This window comes from Lagenorhynchus albirostris, chromosome 6 (assembly GCF_949774975.1).
Source record: "Lagenorhynchus albirostris chromosome 6, mLagAlb1.1, whole genome shotgun sequence".
In the NCBI taxonomy this organism is placed as follows: Eukaryota; Metazoa; Chordata; class Mammalia; order Artiodactyla; family Delphinidae; genus Lagenorhynchus; species Lagenorhynchus albirostris.
The window spans coordinates 81,206,594-81,221,873 of NC_083100.1; the positions used below are offsets into that span (position 1 = coordinate 81,206,594).

Consider the following 15,280-nt stretch of genomic DNA (forward strand, 5'->3'; position numbering starts at 1 on the left):
TCTAGGATACAGTACTTCAGGTGGGGGTTTTTTCCCACTTGTTTGAGCAGATAATTAGTGGGTTGTGTTGTTTAGTAATTATTACTGAAGAGCTAAACACTTCTCTTCTAAAGTCTACTTTCACAAATATTAGATAAACAAACTATTAGTAGTTTGAAGACGGTTTCGATGCTATCGTGATGACATTAGTACCAGGGGCCCTGGAATGCCAGAAGCCTCCCCTAACAGTCAGCCGCCTTCTCCCCCTGGGCGGACGAGTTTGCTCTACACAGGAACAGGGATACAGCAGGTGTCCAAGCACCACCTGGGTAGGGCACTAGCACCCATTATCCCAATATCAAAATTGGCCAAGGCTTGGGCAAGGAGGCTTGTGTGGTCTTCCTGTTTTCTTCACCTCACCACCCCACCGTCCCACAGCCCAGCCTGTTCTGAACCTTAAGACCAGCCCACAGGGGCCCGAATTTGTGGGCCCAGACGAACTTATCCACTCAGCAGTAGATGATGCTGAGATGGAAAAACAGCCAGCCCCCGGGAGCCAGCCCAGGAAGCCAGACCCTGCAGGGGTCAACTTACCACAGAGGCCAGATAGAGGAAGGAACTGACCGCCTCCCAAGGGATCCTGTCCACCAGTAACCAGGACCAATAGAGGTTTGGACACTGACCAATCAGATTGGCATTTGCTCCTCTCTATGGAGCAAGAGGTGCCATGAAAGAGGAGCAGAAGTCCGTTCCCCCAAGGCTACCCCAAGTTCCTGATGTCAGACGGAGCCGTTGTCTACCCAGGTTCCCAGATGAACATCAGTAATCTCTGTGGAGTGAAGGACCCGATCATTCATTCAGTAAAAAACTATGATATAACCTCCTCAGAGAACTGAAGCAGGCTGTTCTTCGTTTCCCCTTGAGAACAAATGAGACCTGGGAGTGGGGAGACGGCTCTGTGAGAGAGCCTGGGAAGAGTCCCTGAGATTTGCTAGCCCGGAATTGTGTGACCAAGCTCTTCAAACAAAATGCTCCTGAAGTAACATTACTGATCAGCAGCTCTCACGACCATACTCTGCAGTCAAAGAAGTTAAAGCATCGATCGATCATGTGGGATTTGGTGTTTATTTGCACTTTTTCTCTAACCTCAACTCCCTTCCAAGGTTTCTTTTTTTATGAGAAAATGCGTAAAAAGAGAACTACAAACCTTTTTCCTTAAAGTATTGTGTTACACTGAATTCTCTTCTCACCTGCTCACCTGCATGTTTTCCCTTCAGCTCTGTGGATTTATTTTCCAGTATTCAGTTCACATCAAGGATGAGTATGCACTGACTGAAAAGATAATAAATACTAACACACCAAGACACACCTAAAAGAACTGCTCTAAATGTAGTTGGTACCGATTTTATAAGGGTGGGTACTGAGCTTAGAAGACAAATGAGTGACGTGTCCTGCTTTGCTGACGTTTATGCAAGCCAACTAAAGCAAGGGGAGATGCAGCAGTGAGGGAAGCTATAAAGCATGTTGCTCTTTAAATAGCTTTTGTGGGTGATTCTGCAATGCTGGCATTGGTTTATTAAAAAGGATAACTAGGACATTACTACTGTTAAGGGAGATGCGCTGGACATCTCGATTAGCCCTGATTGCTCTGTGTGTGTTTCTACTGCCACACATGACTCTATAGCAAAAGCCTCCCTCCCTCTTGTTTCAAGGTTGGTACGTATGAGCATTTCTTTTCCTCCACACTTGTAATCAATAGTACCTAGTATTCTGATCTGAGCAAACCAACTGTAGAAGAAACTTATAAGGCAATGGGAGGAATTTGTCTGGGTATTTGACATTAAGGAATTCTGCACATGTTAGCTGTGATCATGTTATTGTGGTTTTAAGAGTCCTGATCTTGTAGAGGTATCTATTAAAGTTTAGGGATAGAGTAATGTGAGACATCAGATTTCACTTTAAAATAATTGAGTGATTTGGGGAGATAAGGTTAGGGGTGTATAGAAAAAATAAGATTAGCCCATTTGTTGATGATAGCTAAAACTGGTTGATAGATTCATGGGGGTATATTTTGATATTCTTTCCACTTTGGTGTATGCTTGAAATTTTATATAAGTTTTTTTTAAGAGTAGCTAGTAATCAAAGGAAAAGAAAAAAAAAAAAGCTCTTTCTAGGGCTTTTTTGGGAGGGCTATTATATCCCTTCTCATCTTACCATTGCCTGGAAGATATCACAGGCCATTCACTGTTAGCTCCAAGAAGAAAGGACACATCCATCCTAGTTTTCTTTAAGACTACAATCTTGACCTCTATCTCTTGCTGTCTCAAGGGACAGATTTCGCTTTTGATCACCTCCAAGGAACAACATCCTTTAGGATACTGAAACTGACAAGAGACAGCCAACAAAATCCTATGGTTTACATTAAAAATCTGAAGACACTGCCGTGTTCTGGATCTATGGGTTAACAGTGCATGACGAAGCACACGCTCTTGGTAAGAATTTAATTTAGCTGAGGTATGAAGGGATGTCTTATGAGACAAATTGGCACCAACCCCATGGAGTCTGCCATGGGGCAAAGAAGTGAGAATATAAAACAGAAGACAATTCACCATCTCTAAATTGCTCCCCCTCAAAAACTGTGGATACCTTAAAATCATCTATATCCTTTTACCCAGCAATCCCAATTCTAGGAACGTATTCTAACAAAAAATTGGGCAAGAGCACAAAGAGATGCATACACCGATGTTTATCACACCTTTGTTTATAACTGAAAAGTAAAACAGAAGAAAAACAAATGTCCATCAGTAGAAAATGGTTAAAGTACTGATTAGACACATATGGAATTATATACAACCTTTAAAAATGCTGATGTCCGAGGTATACCATTAAGTAAAATGCTGGGTTTCAAAACAGATTTTATAAAATCATATCTTCATTTTAAAACAAAGTATGTTTCCTATAGAAAAGAGCTGGAATAAATAATAAGATGTTAACAATGATGTTTTCTGGTTCATAAAATTAACAGTGATTTTAACCTTTTCCTTCATGTTTTTCTGCACGGTCTGAGGTCTTTTCAGTGAGCATATATCAGGACGCCTGAAAAAGCTATTTCTTTTAAGACAACAACAACAAAACCATGAAGATATCCAAAGCAGGAAAGAAGTTACCAGAGCTAGACAAAGGTCAAAGGTAAAAATCCAAGCAAATAACCCCAGGCTTGGACATCTGACAGCCCAGGAGGGTCGGCATTCTTTCACTTCTTTCAAATGACATCTTGTACCGAGCAACCACTCTATTCCAGCTACTAGTCCAGGACTTGCAGATGGAAACGAATGGCACACGCTTCCTGCCCTCCAAGGGGTTTAGTCTAATTGGGGGAAAGGACACTTATACCCAAATAAATGAAATGCAGTAGTGGGGGAGGTCTGACAGGAGTCCTGCGTGGTACGAGGGGTGCAGGGAAGAAGCATTTAACTTGGCCAGGGTGGCGGGGGGGAGGGGGAGAGGAGCTGGTCACAAAAGTGTTCAGAAAACGCACCATGGGATGAGATTCTAAAGGCGAGTGGATGTTGCCATGCAGGTACACTTTGAGGACGGTCATCCCAGGCATGTGGGATGTGGGCAGCTGTGGCGGTGAAGGGCAGACATTGAGAAGCCTACTATTTTAGGGGAACAGAAGCCCAGATGTAACATGGGGTCGGGGGTGAGGTTAGGAAGGTAGGTAGGGCTGGGGGATGGAGGTCTCCAATGCCCCCACTGAAGCATCTGGGTTCCAAATGAACAAGACTCTCTCCCCTTTTTTTTGGCCGTGCCACGTGGCATGCAGGATCTTAGTTCCCCAACCAGGGACTGAACCCTGCAGTGAAAGCGTGGAGTCTTAACAGCTGGACCACCAGGGAAGTCCCAAGACTCTCTCCTTGATCGAACTTTAGTCAGGCTCCGCTGAGCCCTCTTCTCAACTGGGCCTTGACCTTGGACTTCCATGCCTGTCCCTGCAGAGTCCAATTTGAGCAAGACTCCTGCTAAGGCAGTTTAGAGAGAATCCCCGCCACCGTCAATATCTAATCACCCTCGATACTGCAATACGTGTATCTTAAAACGTTGATATCTGGCCTGCCTGCAGCAAGAATCCTATTAGGTCAGTTCAGCAAGAATCCCCCTTACCTTTCATGTCCCCTCTTAGCGACTGTCCATCCACCTATCCCCCCACCAACCTGCTCCACTTGTACTTGAGCCTGATTTCTCTTCCCTATTGCAGTACTATAGACCCCCTACTACAATAGTCTTCCTTACTATCTTTACAAGTGTGAGAATAATTTTTTCTTTAACACAACCTGAAGGTACCAGGGCACCTGTGAAGGGTCTAAGGCTTTCCCCAAATTAGTCAGTCTGACAGGTGTGCAGAGAAATAACCATTGTGGGTCTTACAACAGTGTACATTTTCTGAACCAGGCACCGTACTTGGCAATCTACACACGTTAGCTCATGTAACTGTCACAAGGTGGAGAGTGTTATTATCCCCATTTCACAGGCCGGGAAACTGAAACAGCATGGTGTAGCAATTTGTCCAAGTTCTTAAAGCTAAGAAGTCGCAGAGCTGGGAAATGATGGTCCTGGGCTGTCTGCCTCACGTCCAAATTTGGTGCTGGGGACAGTAAGATGAATCTAAAACTCTATTTTCTCGCAAGCTCTGCAATATTTGCAAATAACCACAAACTCAACATCTCTCTTCCTACTAAAAGGAACTTGGTTGATGTGCAGGAAATGGGTTAAGGGAGGAGCTTTCTCAGCCACAAAAATAGGACTCTATGGAAAACCTGACAGAAATCAAGTGAAATTGGATCTGTCAGGGAGCCTTTTTTTTTTTTTTTTAACTCAAGAGAAACCATTAGGGAGGATGTAGTTTTGTTTTTGCTTGTGTAACAAGTAGACACGGGTGAGAAACCTGAGGCCGGTACTAAAGAGAACCCAAAGGTGGGGGAGGTTTCGTATTCTGAAGGGAGGAGAAAAGCCAAGGATGCAAAACACTGTCATTAAACAGGGGCGTTAGGCCAGAGGAGCACAGGTGGAGGCAGAGGGAAATCCCCAGTGATGCCCAAGTTATTTAAGGAAATGCAGAAATTGGCATTTAGGGAGACTTGATTCCAGGCAGGGGAAAGGGGAAGACAGAACTGTCAATCAAGATACACTTACTAAGCAACAAGAAAATGACAGAAAAGGGGACAAAGACGTAAAAAAAACAGCTCCTGCTTCTCAGAAGCTTGCAATTTACATGAGGAGGATATACACACGCATGCGTGTGCACACACCTATGTGTGATCATTGCAGATAATAGGAACAGCTGATATAGTCTATGAGTAAATGGAACCTGAGCTCTGCCTTCCAATGGTTAGGAATTCCACAGGTAAGAGGAAAAGAGTGGCTATTCCAAGCAGGAGAATGGGGTGAACCAGTTCCTAGGAAATGGGGACGCAAGAAGGGCTTTCAGGGGCTAGCCAGAGTTAAGGGCAGTAATTTTGGGGGGCAAGGCTAATTCTGAAAATGAGGAAAATTAAAAGGGGAATAGGAAATGTGGGAGATAATTAGCATTTATTGAGCATTTTCTCTGTGCTAGACCCTGTTTTGACCACTTCATTTCATCCAAACGACCCTGTGAGATAAGTAATTATCTCCACCCTAAATATGACCAAACTGAGGCCCAGGAAAGCTAAGCAACTTGAAAAATGCTCCACAGAGAGCTAGTGAATCCACACTCGGTTCTGTCTGACTCTCCCCGCTGCCTCTACCAACCCCCCAGTCATTTACATAGCATCGACTGTGTGCTCACCACCAACATGAGTGGCCTCCAGTGACACATGCCAGGTTATAGCTACTCTCCTGTGTTCACTCATTCCAGGGTTTCAGAGGGTAGGTTTACAGGAAACCACTAAGTCATCTAAACATGTGACATCTCATGTAAACACCTCTGAAGTTAGGGCACAAGAGAGTGAAGGGCTGGTATATCTTGACACTACTAAACACTACTGTTAGTATTCACGAGACACAGTGACTGAATACATTCTTTAAAAGTCTGGCTTAAAATGTTACCGCTTTTAGGTGGGAACACAAAATGGTACAACCACTTTGGAAAACTGGCAATTTCATAGAGTTAAACATATAGTTACAATATGATCTATTGTAGTAATCCCACTCCTGGGTGTTTACCCAAGAGAAATAAAAAATTTATACTCACACCAGAACCTGTATTCAAAGGTTCATAACAGCTTTTTTCAGAATCATGCCAGATTGGAAACAATACAAATGTCCTTCAACAAGTGAATGGATAAACAAACTGTGACAAACTTGTATAAAGGAATACCACTAAGCAATAAAAAGGAATGAACTATTGATACATGCAACAGCAACAACCTAAACCTCAAAGGACCCAAGCTCAAAAAGATACTTAAATTTATGAGTTCTTTTTTTTTTTTGCGGTACGCGGGCCTCTCACTGCTGTGGCCTCTCCCGCTGCGGAGCAGAGGCTCCGGACGCGCAGGCTCAGCGGCCATGGCTCACGGGCCCAGCTGCTCCGCGGCATGTGGGATCTTCCCGGACCGGGGCACGAACCCGTGTCCCTTGCATCGGCAGGCGGACTCCCAACCACTGCGCCACCAGGGAAGCCCTATGATTCCATTTTTAAATATACAATTTGGAAAAGGCAAAAATTATACAAAGGAAGAACAGATAAATGGTTGCCAGGTGTTAAGAGAGGGGAGAAGGTTTGATTACGGGTGGGGGGTGGGGCAGGGCATGAGGACTTTTTTTTTTTTTTAGAATGATGAAATTTCTTTGAATCTTTTTTTTTTTTGCTTTGTATCTTGAGATGGTATGTGGAGGCAGAATAATGGCTCAAAAGATGTCCACACTAATCCCTAGAAGCTGTGAATATGTGAAAGTTACAGGATAAAAGGAATTTTGCAGATGGAATTAAGATTGCTAACCAGCTGCCCTTATATCAGGGAGATTATCCCCGATTATCTGACTGGGCTCACTGTAACCAAGTGGGCCCTGAAAAAGTGAAAGAGGGAGAAAGAGGAGTCAGTGAGAGAGACAAGCCATGGAAGAAGAGGCAGGAGAAATTTGAAGCATGAGAGGGAATCAACCCACTGCTGGCTCCTAAGGTAGAGGAAGGGGGCCATGTGGCCAGGACCTGCGAGTGGCCTCTAGAAGCTAAGAACAGCCCAGGCTGACAGCCAGCAAGGGGATGGGGACCTCAGTCCTACAACCACAAGGAACTGAATTCTGCCAACAACCTGAATGAGCAAAGAAATGAATTTTCTCCCAGACCCTCCAGAAAAGAACATGGCCCTGCCAACACCTTGCTCTTGACCTTGTGAGACTCTAAACAGAGAAACCAGCTGACTTGATGGACTTCTGATTGTCGACTGAAAAAAAAAAAAGCACAACCTAAAAGCTGAGAAATATGTTTTATTTAGGACAGTTACTGAGGACTATAGCCCGGGATGGCAGCCTCTCAGATAGCTCTGAGGGACTGTTCCAAAGAGTTAAAGGAGGAGTCGGGGTATACAGGAGTTTTTGCAGGGGCAAAAAACAAAACAAAACAAAACTATGTAGTGGAACATCAAAAGATTACTGCTAATCACAACAAACAGACATCTCAAGTTAATGATTTTAGTGCTTTTCTATGTATGGGAAGATGAAAGAGTCTGGGCTAAGGAAAACATTCCTTCGATATGCATCTTAACTATCTAGGGTCAATATTCTGTTTTTCTATGTCCTGAATTCCCCTCAGGGTGCACCATCAATGGCAGGCGACATCCTTTGTCCACAGGACCTATGGAAGCTGTGTGATAATAAACTTGTATCATTTTAAGCCTTTAAATTTGTTGTAATTTGTTACAGCAGCAACAGGAAACTAATACAGCATAGCTACACAACTCTATGCATTTTTCACACCCCTACAATAGAACTATACACCAAAAAAAGTGACTTTACTCTGTATACATTTTAAAAGAAAATACTCTTGCTTTAAAAGACCATTGCTATGGACAAAAAGAAAAGTTCTAGCCATATTTCTTCACATCTTCAGCCTATAATCTCCACAAAGATAACTCAGGCTTGGAATTTGGTCTCTGTCCTGGCTCCTGCCTTCCCTGCCCATCCACTGCCCAGAACTAATCTAAGCTCCTACAGCCTGAGGCCACTTTCCACCCGAAGGCCAGCTCAGGGTTTATAGATAATATTTTGCTTTGGCTTTCCAACAAGTCAGAACTTACACTGTCCCAGGGAAAGCACCCATGGTTAACAACACCTGCTTTCCCAGGATTGCAAACAAGAGGAAAGCCCAAAACTGAAGGGTATGAGTCCATTTCAAAGAACCTCACTGAGAACTCTCTAAAACAGCGTTCCAACAATACAGATGCATCAAAACCAACAGGCAGAGCTCAAAGTAATGGATGACTCACGCGGAATTTTAGCAGCTAATGGAGGAGTATTCTGAGAAATGCTGTAAATCCAATATTTTTCTCTGAAGAATTATGGAGTCCCAGCCCCGCCCTCCACTTCTAGCTCACCACGAGTATCATTAGTGCTCCTAATTTTTAACAAAGCTGGATACAGTTCTTTCCCAATTTTCTTATAACATTTAAGTGTATTACATGCTCTCTTACCAGTCCTGCTCAAATGAATAGCACATCTCTTTAAACTTCTTTTTTAACTACCCCCGACAGCCTACAGTCAATTAAAAGTCCATGAAATCAGTTAAATACATCAGAGTTAAGATTTCTAGACTCAACAAAGAGATCAATAAATATTTATTAAGTGCCTTCTATGGGCAAGGCCCTGGGAAGTACACAGAAGCAAAACATGGATGGGCCTTGTCTCTACACATGCCTTACAATGTCATTAAACATATGATCAAAATTAATAATAATCTAAGGCAAAAAAATCAGGAGATCATATACAGAATAAATGCTACAAGAGTTCATAGTGGGAAGAGACTGTGGCTGGAGCAGTCAGGGAAAGAAAGCTCTGCACAGGATGGGGGACGGTGTGGAGGGCGGGGTGGAGCAAGAATGGTAGAGATAATCCCTCCAAGACAGGACATTTCTTAAAAAAGAAAAATCTAGGAACTCCACCTGCAAAATCTCCCACTTAGCATACATCTCCATAAGAAATGAACAAGACATTAAAGGAAATAAAATCACCCCAGTTTCAAAAACAAATACAATGTCTGGGATTCTGAATTTGGACTCACAGATAACTGCACAGAAATTCATTCTTCACTCATCTCTCTTGGGAGTGAAGGTGACATTTCTGGATGGCTCTGGGCTTCTTTGGTCATCCCCACAATCTCTGTCCCTGCAAGCAAGGAAGGGAATGCCCCCCTAAGGCAGTTTCCACCTGCAACTGAGCCATGTGGGATGGTTCCTACTGAATTGACTTGGGGAGCCATTCTATTTGGTGTACAAAGTCAGATACAGGCTGCCAGAACTGTCACTTCCTTTAGTTACACGTTATTAATCAGGAATGGGAAGGGTTCTAGCACATGCCAACATAAGTCCCAGCACCCTTCAGCATCTGGCAGTCTTCCGTTCTGTACCACACTCACTGAAAGATGTGCAAAACCGTGTTCATAGCAGCTCCATCCATAAGAGCCCCAAAGTGGAAACTATCCAAACAGTTACTACCAGTTACTGGATAACTAAATTGTGGTATATTCATATGAGATACTACAGAACAATGAGGATGAACAAACTGCAGCTACGCACCACAACATGGATGAATCTGACAAGAGTAATGTTGAGCGCAAGAACTCACACACAGAAGTAAACATACTGTATGGTTTTATGTAGATAAAGCTTAAAAAAAAACTAAACTAAACCAATCTATGGCATTAGAAGTCAGAATAGTAGTTACTCTGAGGCAGAGGGAGTCAGTGACTGGGAGGGATGCTAGGGAGAATTCTGCAGTCCTGAAAATGTCTGTTTCTTAGTCTAAGAGGTGGTTACAAGGGAGTGTTTATTAAAAAAAAAAATCATCAAGCTGTACACTTATGAAAACACTTTTCTATATGAATGCTTTATTTCAAAGAAAAATTTACCTTAAAGAAAACTGAAAACTCTCTGTTGTATTAAAGGATTATAGTAAGGGACTTCCCTGGTGGCGCAGTGGTTAAGCATCCACCTGCCAATGCAGGGAACACGGGTTCGAACCCTGGTCTGGGAAGATCCCACATGCCGCGGAGTAACTAAGCCCGTGCGCCACAACTACTGAAGCCCGCGCACCTAGAGCCCGTGCTCCGCAACAAGAGAAACCACCGCAATGAGAAGCCTGCGCACCGCAACGAAGAGTAGCCCCCGCTCGCCACAACCAGAGAAGGCCTGTGCGCAGCAACGAAGACCCAATGCAGCCAAAGATAAATAAATAAATAAAAATTTTTTAAGAAAGGATTATAGTAAGATGATCATAAATGTTAATTTACAGTTGAAGAGCTACATGTGTATTCACATCTACAATCTTTTGTTTAATATACTTCTTTTATATGGTGACTTTGTTTTTACTTTATTCACTCAATAACATGAATATGTAGATGGGAATTAAATATATCCTCATAGTAGTGTCAAAATGAAAGAAGAATAACTGTAAGATTAAGGATCTCTGCCTTGCACACAGATCAAAGGGATGATTTCTTATTACTCCACTTCATTAGTCCTGGTATATCACCCTTAGAAGATGGAGGAAGAGGAGGAAGAGGAAGACGGAAAAGGAGAAGAAGGAGGAAAAGGGGAAGAAACAACTTCAGCTTTTCTTTAAAACCTCTGAAAAACTAGGGTCATCAGACCATGTTCTAGGGCTGCACAATTACTTGTTAAAACATTGTTACAAGAAAAGGGGCAGGGACTAGATGTCCCCAGTAACTCCCACTCTATCTAAACCATAGTGTGGCTCAGGAAGTAGCAAGTCAGACTATAGGCTGACCCTAGCTTAGAGGTGTATGCCAGCACCTCTGCCCCATCTGCCCCATGTACTGGCCATAGATATGTCACTATCCCATGTCTGCCATTAAGTATAGAATCTTCCTCATCAATAATTGTAGCATACATCTTTTCTTCAATTTAACACTAAGCAGACAGAAAACCCCTCTTTCCTGCCCTCTTAGGTCAGCTCTCAGGGTGAACTACCATCCCCATAGCATTTGGAGGTCATGGTTTTCTGATGGCTGTGAAAACTGGGAGGAGAGAAGAGGGCATCGAGAGGAGCTACCTTCCTAAGGGAGGTACAAGATGAAGCCCCGAGGCCAGAGCCTTGCCTCTGTTCCCCTCGCGCGGAGAGCGCCTGTCTTCCGGTTCAGCCAGCATCTGCCAGTGCTCAGGTCCCTAACCAGGGACTGCGGCACAACCTTGGCGAAGATGCTGGGACTGCTTGGGCCGGCAAATGTCGGCCTCTGGTGCCTAAGAAGGGCCGGGCTGACTCGGGCAGAGACCCTAAGTAAATTGTCACTTGTCAATCACTTGACCTAAATACACCAGCCACTGGGTGAAATAGGAGGGAGGGGGTTAGTCGGAGCATGCTCAGTAAACGGGATGACATCACTTAATCAATGCTGAGGCCGGGAAGGCTGCATCAGCAGCCTCGAGCAGGCTGCCAGGAACGTGTCAGCAGGGATCGGGAGGCTCCCATTAACTCGGTCCCTCCCCACGCGACTCGCATACAAAGAGGGCACCATCAGCTACACACGCTGGGGACAGCGGAGGGGGAAGGGCGGTGGAGCTGGGGGAGGCTGGCTTATTTCATTTGACATATTCTTTTGAGAACTAAAACCCAATGGTATTCCCTCCCCCCCACCAGCAGCCCCGCTGCAGAAAGAGCCAAGTCTGCGGAGGTGAGGGAAGGGGGGAGGGGTAACGTGGGAAGGGAGACCAAGAGGGAGGGGACCCCAGCCACACAAAGTAACTTCTTTGGGCACAGAGGCTATTTGGTTGCGCTCCGGACCCCCAGCCCCACAGACGTGGGCGCACAGCCTCCTCTCCACCCAGCGTGAAGCACACCCGAGGATCTGCGGACACCAAGTGGGGGTCGCCCTATTGCGGAAGGGTCAGAACCGAGGCCCAAGCCAGGGCAGCCTGGGTTGAGAGGAAGCAGGAGACACCAAGGCCACCAGTGTTCCCCCATCCCCCGCCTTCCGCGTGCAGAGCAAGGAGGAACGCCGCGGGGAGCCAATTCTGCACAGCTGTGGGAGCTCCGCGCCGAGGCTAGGATTTTTCCAGTACCTTGTTTCTTTCACCAAGCTCGTGAGAAGAGGCAAAGTGTTCGATAAATTGAACCAATGACTGGAATCATTTGTGGGTTACACGTGGGCTTGAGGGTAACCTGAACACACTACCCACGCGGTGTGGCCAGGGCGGGGAACAATGGGCCCACTCGGGCCCGCACCCCAATAACAATGGCGGCGCCGAACACTTCCTCGCCCCCCACCCCGACCCCCGCCGCCTGGGGCCCGCCCCATGGTCCCCAGTCGACCCTCCACCGGCCCAGGGGGGAACTACGGGGGGGGAGGGGATTTCTCGTCGAGTCCACCCTAGAGGGCAGCCCCGAGGGGATGTCCGAAGGGGTAGCCCGAGCATCTCTGCCAGATCTGGGGCGTCAGGGCTGCGGCGCGAAGCAGCAGGGGAGGCCAGACTTCCCAGCCACTTACCCCGATCACCACGGTCTCATCGCCTTTAAATTTGGGGATGAATTTGTCCCCGCGGAGGATCTCAGCTTCGTTGAGCGGCCGGAACCGGCACATCACTTTGATGCTGCATTCGGCTGGATCCGCCATCTCTGCCGGCGGCAGAGGGAAGGGGCGCGGGGATGGGCGGGGGGACGGGGTTCCGCACAACTAGGGAGGTGGTCGAGAACCGCACCGCCCGCAACGAGGCCGCCTCCCGCAGCCTCCGACGAAGCTTCTCAGCAGGTCATCGCGAACTCGGCGGGCTGGGCAGCTCTGGCCGCTCCGAGACCTGGTAGGTGGGCAGTCTATCAACCTTTGGCCCGTCCAGCTGCACACCTGCCTTCCCTGGCCCTGCCCTGGCCCTGCGCTGCGTCCCGGGACCACCTGCCCAGGACCACGCGGCGGGCGGACGAGGCGATGCGCAGGGAGCAAGCCTCTCCCGGCTCAGACCTCCCGGGCTCCTGCGAGCTCAGCCATCCTGCATCAGCACCAGCGCGCTCCGGCGCCTCCCCGCCCCGCCCCTTCGCCCCGCCCTCCCTCGGTCCGCCCCGGGACGGTGACGTCACTGCGGAGATCCGCCCCGCCCTCGCCCAGGCTCCACGAGCGAAGCGTCCTGGGACTTGTAGTCGTTGCACCTGCGGGTGGAAGGACAAGGATGCTCGGAGCTGGCTTTCAGAGACAACGCTGGTGCCCCGGGTGACACCTCCGAGAGCCTGCAGGTCTTGGCTGGCTGCCCAAGTCAATAACAGGATGGATGTCACATCCAATATTCCCGGTTAAAATCTCTATAAATAACCAGGTCTATATCATCTCTTTACATCATTTCATGATCCCAAAGGAAAAATCCCCTCTTAAGACAGTGTCCAACCAGTTATGAAGCATTTTCTCTGTGCTCAACAGTTTTTAAGCGTCGTGAGGAAATCGGAGGGAGGGGGGCAATGAGATTTGCATGAATATTTGAAGTCAGTAACTCCTGAAAATGCCTGTACATAGCAGTTCATACATATTTTGGGTCAGGGACTCCTTTAATATCTGATGAAAGTTAGGAACCTCTTCCATAACAAAAACAAAGACAAATAAACCTGTACACACCCACAGATTTTTTATGCTATTTGAGAGGGACTGGAGACAGCTGAAGCCTGTCTGTGACTCCCAGGTTAAGAGCCTCTTAATTACTACTAATTATTGTACAGTTTACAGAACCTCTGCCTAATGCCTACTTATAACCCCGTAGAATGAACAGAATGTATACAGGATCAAGTCCAAAGTACTTTGCAAAATATATCCAGGTCCCATGATCAGATTCTGTCTACTTATTAGCCTCATCTCTTGCCACTTCTTGTCTTGATGTTTACACTCTGACAAACACCAAACTACTTGCGGCTTCCTCCGTTTAAATTCACCTCTTGCTCTTCTTGCTTCTGGTATTTTGTTTAAGCGTTTACTCTCCCAGAGTCAAGCATTCATGCCTATTAGTAAGTACGTATATTAGGGCTCTTACCGTGGAAAATGATAGAAATCCACCTGGAGCCACTGAGTTAAAGGAGGGAGGGTGGGAGGGAGACTCAAGAGGGAGGGCATGTGGGGATATATGTATGCATATGGCTGATTCACTTTGTTGTACAACAGAAACTAACACAGTATTGTGAAGCAATTATACTCCAATAAAGATGAATTAAAAACATAAATAAACAAACAGAAAAAAAGAAGAAGACAGATTGATCTGGCTTATTAAAGGAATGATGAACAACCAAGCCAGGGAACAGGCAGACTACCAAGGCTCTCTCTCTACCACTGGTCCCTGTTCTCTCTTTTTATTGGCCTTACTCTCCCTCTAGATCATCCCTTCAACATGTCAAGAAACCCAGCTGCCAACAGCCCCTGCATTCATTCTTCAATTTCTGCCATTAGATAAGGATAGATGTTTGTTCAGAGATTTGGTTTGAAAACCCCTAGGGCAAGTCTGTGATTGGCCTGGGCTTCGGTTGGTGTCTACCTCTAGACAACTCGATCAGAGTCAAGGACGTTGTGAGATCCTGCAGGAATCTCACGGTCGGAAGCTACATGAAAAAAGAGGGACATCAGTCCCAGAAGAAGAGCGTTCTGCAGGGCTGGCAGAACAATTAGATGTCCACTCTCCCTTTCCAGTGCTATCTTTTCCTCTAAGACTCAGCTCAGCCCTCCCTCCTTAGGAAGGAGCCCTAAGTGAGCCCTCCCTCCTTAGGAAGCCTTCCCTGACTCACTAAACACTGAGAGAGTAGGTGGTCCTCCTTGTTGTCCCATTATCTCCTGTGTCCACCTCTGTCACTGCAATTCCACGGGCAATGATATCTGCCTCATCTTTATGTCTCTAGCATTTAGCACATAATAAACAGCACAGATGTAGAACCCATGGCAAGGTATGTAATTTCCTTAAGACTCAGTTTCCTCATCTCTATCATTGAAGTAATGATACCATCTCATAGAGTTTTTGAGGGAATTAGAAGAAATAATACTTTTAAAGCACCTAGCATGCTGCCTGTCACATGTATGATATAAATCTTTAAAAGTCAGATATGATGATGATGATGAAGTTATGAACAAATG

General features: G+C 46.0%; 1 protein-coding gene across 1 annotated transcript in view; it reads right to left on the bottom strand.

The window, feature by feature from the left end:
- KIF5C (kinesin family member 5C) overlaps positions 1-12,802 on the bottom strand; it is a 163,193-nt gene extending 150,391 nt beyond the window's left edge. The window contains exon 1 of the mRNA XM_060151509.1: positions 12,677-12,802. Within this exon, the coding sequence (XP_060007492.1) occupies positions 12,677-12,802 (126 nt within the window). The remainder of the gene's footprint in view (positions 1-12,676) is intronic.
- Positions 12,803-15,280: the final 2,478 nt, after the last annotated feature.